The 2,556-nt window shown below is 52.8% G+C and overlaps 1 protein-coding gene across 1 annotated transcript; it reads right to left on the reverse strand.

Annotated features, from left to right (window-relative positions):
• Positions 1-1,434: 1,434 nt before the first annotated feature.
• Positions 1,435-2,503, reverse strand: PPTG_23630 (hypothetical protein; the record flags this gene model as incomplete). Its single annotated transcript, XM_008912214.1, has 2 exons — positions 1,435-2,160; positions 2,306-2,503. The coding sequence occupies 2 exons, from the start codon at positions 2,501-2,503 to the stop codon at positions 1,435-1,437; spliced, it is 924 nt and encodes a 307-aa protein (XP_008910462.1).
• Between the last annotated feature and the right edge of the window lie 53 nt (positions 2,504-2,556).

Here is a 2,556-nt window from a genome sequence, read left to right on the forward strand (position 1 = left end):
AGCACGGCATTAGTGGACCGTGGAAATATACCCCAACAGCATCAAGGCCGTCTCGTCGTCAAAGTCCCTGGTAGTTTACCAACACATATTCTCACAAGCTGACGTCAGTAGCTCGATCATCTTGTAGCTGCGCGGTCGCAATGAAATGACCAACAAGCACATACTGGATCGCAAGACCAGCAATTCCGCGAGCTGTAGGTTGGTAGAGGACACCGGGGATGCCGAACAGCTCGACTACCGTTTGACCGAAAAAGGAGGAGCATTCGTACGTTGAAGACTGTTTGGAAACGCTTCCGGCAGACGACACCATCGATCGATCCATGTTGCGTTTTGGCCGTGAAAGCAAAAAAAATAAATAAAACGGCAGTCAAAAATACCGAAAAATTCTCATTCTTTTTTTTGTAAATATTTTACCGAAGGCCACACGCGGCGAGAGATCGGTCGTTCGCGCCCTGCACACGGCTTGCAGCTGTCGAGCGAATGTTGAGTTGAGCTTGGACAAGTTCGCCGACAACGTCCTGCGCACCGAGTGCCACCGCTACTGCTCGACGCAGCGATCGAATTGGCGGCGGAAGAGGGGAACTGGGCCGTCGTGCAGCGCCTCGAACTGGCCGGCTGCTGCATCGGGTTCGCGGTTGGACGCGCGATGCTCGTCGCGCTGAAGGCCGGGCGGCTTGGGGTCGTTGAAAGACTCCGCTGCTCCGCGGAACCAATTTACGCCTACCAAGCGCTCTTCCATTTAAAGACGAACATCGGCGGCCTGCGCGACGCTTGCAGCGCCGGGTCAGCGCCTTCGACGCAAACAGCACCTTCGTTAGAGTGGCCCAGTGCTGCGAATGGCACGTCGTCGATTTAATGCTGGTCCACGTTGGCCAAGCCGAGCATGCTGAAGCGCGTGGCACGGCTACCCCTTGAAGCCAGACGTTGGAACATCGTTCACGCCATCGACGCGATGATTGCCCCCGCGAGCAACAAGCGCAGCAGCACAGAACAGTCAAACAGCACCGAAGAACAGCGTCCGCGCAAGCGACTGGCGGTCACTGAAGCAAGTCCTATTTGGTCCCTGTATCGAAAATACGCAAATGTAGGTGAATGTAAAAACAATAAGTTGAAGCGCTGAATATGTTCTGCGTGAGCTCGCAAGAAGCGTCGTCGACGAGATTCAGTGTTTGAAGAAACGTAAAAAAAAAAAACTTAACACACAACGTGCGTTAAGCGAAAACTTCTTCCCGTTAAATTTCTTCTTTTTTTCAATCACTTTTCTCTTCTAAGCCTGTCGACGAATAAAGGTTGGTCGCTGGTCTTCATCCTTGCGCAGGACGAAGAACATTTCGTCGACAGAGCAATCCCACTGCTCTCCGCGCGAAGCCTTCAATAATGGCTCCGTATCCGCTTCATTCGCCATCCCGAAGATGTCGACATAGTGCAGCCCCCCTATGTCGCTTTTGCGGCGATAGAACAGTCTGTTGCTACCAGCGTACCACGCCACGTAGTCGAAGGACACGACATTGTCAACAGATTCGGAGGAGGCTTTACGCTTACGTTGCTTGGCTTCTGCCTGTTCCGTTGATTTGCCACGTCGCGATCGCTTGTCGGCACCTTCGTAATGCTCTTGGGGGGCGCCGTTGTAGGACGACGACGAAGTTTCGCCACCGGGAACTTCGCGATTTCGTCGTCGGTATCTTCCGCATCGTCGACACCAGCAGCAAGACTTTTCTCCGCAGCAGCGCTTTTGGTCGGATCCCATCCTTCGTTCTGCTTGTCGTTGAAGCGCGCTTCCGATGCTCGAAATGCGTCATACAAAGGCTTCTTAGACACCGTCACGTCAACCCTCATCTTGCTGTCGTAGCACTCCTCGACGAGCGACTCCACGACTTTGGTGCAGTAGAGCTTTAAGGTTTTTCGATTGCCCTCTTGAACCCGAACGACATTAAAGTCGTTGGGAAGGTTATCGGTGTTGATTGGCGCCAAAACGAAATCGACAGGTGGCCCAGAGGGCTCGCGCAGCACGTCGTCCAGACCGCTTGCCAAAGCGTCGGCCCACACTTCCTCCAACGTGATCTTGAAGCTGCGCAGAGTATGCGTCTTTTTCGCCTTCTTCCAAAGGGTGAATACATAAAGGTCGCTACTGGTCATGGCTTGTTTTTTTTTCCTTTCCGGCTAAGGATAACATAAAAACCATACCACTGCAATTTCGTGCTCATTATCGTAGTCAAAAATTCCAACAACATACAAACAACCAGACAAACCTTCAAGCAGCGCCCCAATACAATCCTTATGGGTCTTGCGGAAACCACTGGTCCACGTCGTGGCCATTCAGAATAGCCAAGTGGATCGCATGCTCCAAGCGTCCCTCGTCTCTGTTTTCGTAAAGCCACTTGACAACGTTTAGGTGGCCGTTTGCCGCAGCGTCGTCCATCGCATCTTCCGGGTATCCATCGGCGCGGTTGTAGTCAAGCCACTTCACGACGTGAAGATGGCCGTTTCCAGCAGCCACGTCCATCGCAGACGCGGAACATCCCTCTTTACGATGTTCATGCAGCCACTTGACGACAT

This window comes from Phytophthora parasitica (genome assembly GCF_000247585.1).
Source record: "Phytophthora parasitica INRA-310 unplaced genomic scaffold supercont2.45, whole genome shotgun sequence".
In the NCBI taxonomy this organism is placed as follows: Eukaryota; Oomycota; class Peronosporomycetes; order Peronosporales; family Peronosporaceae; genus Phytophthora; species Phytophthora nicotianae.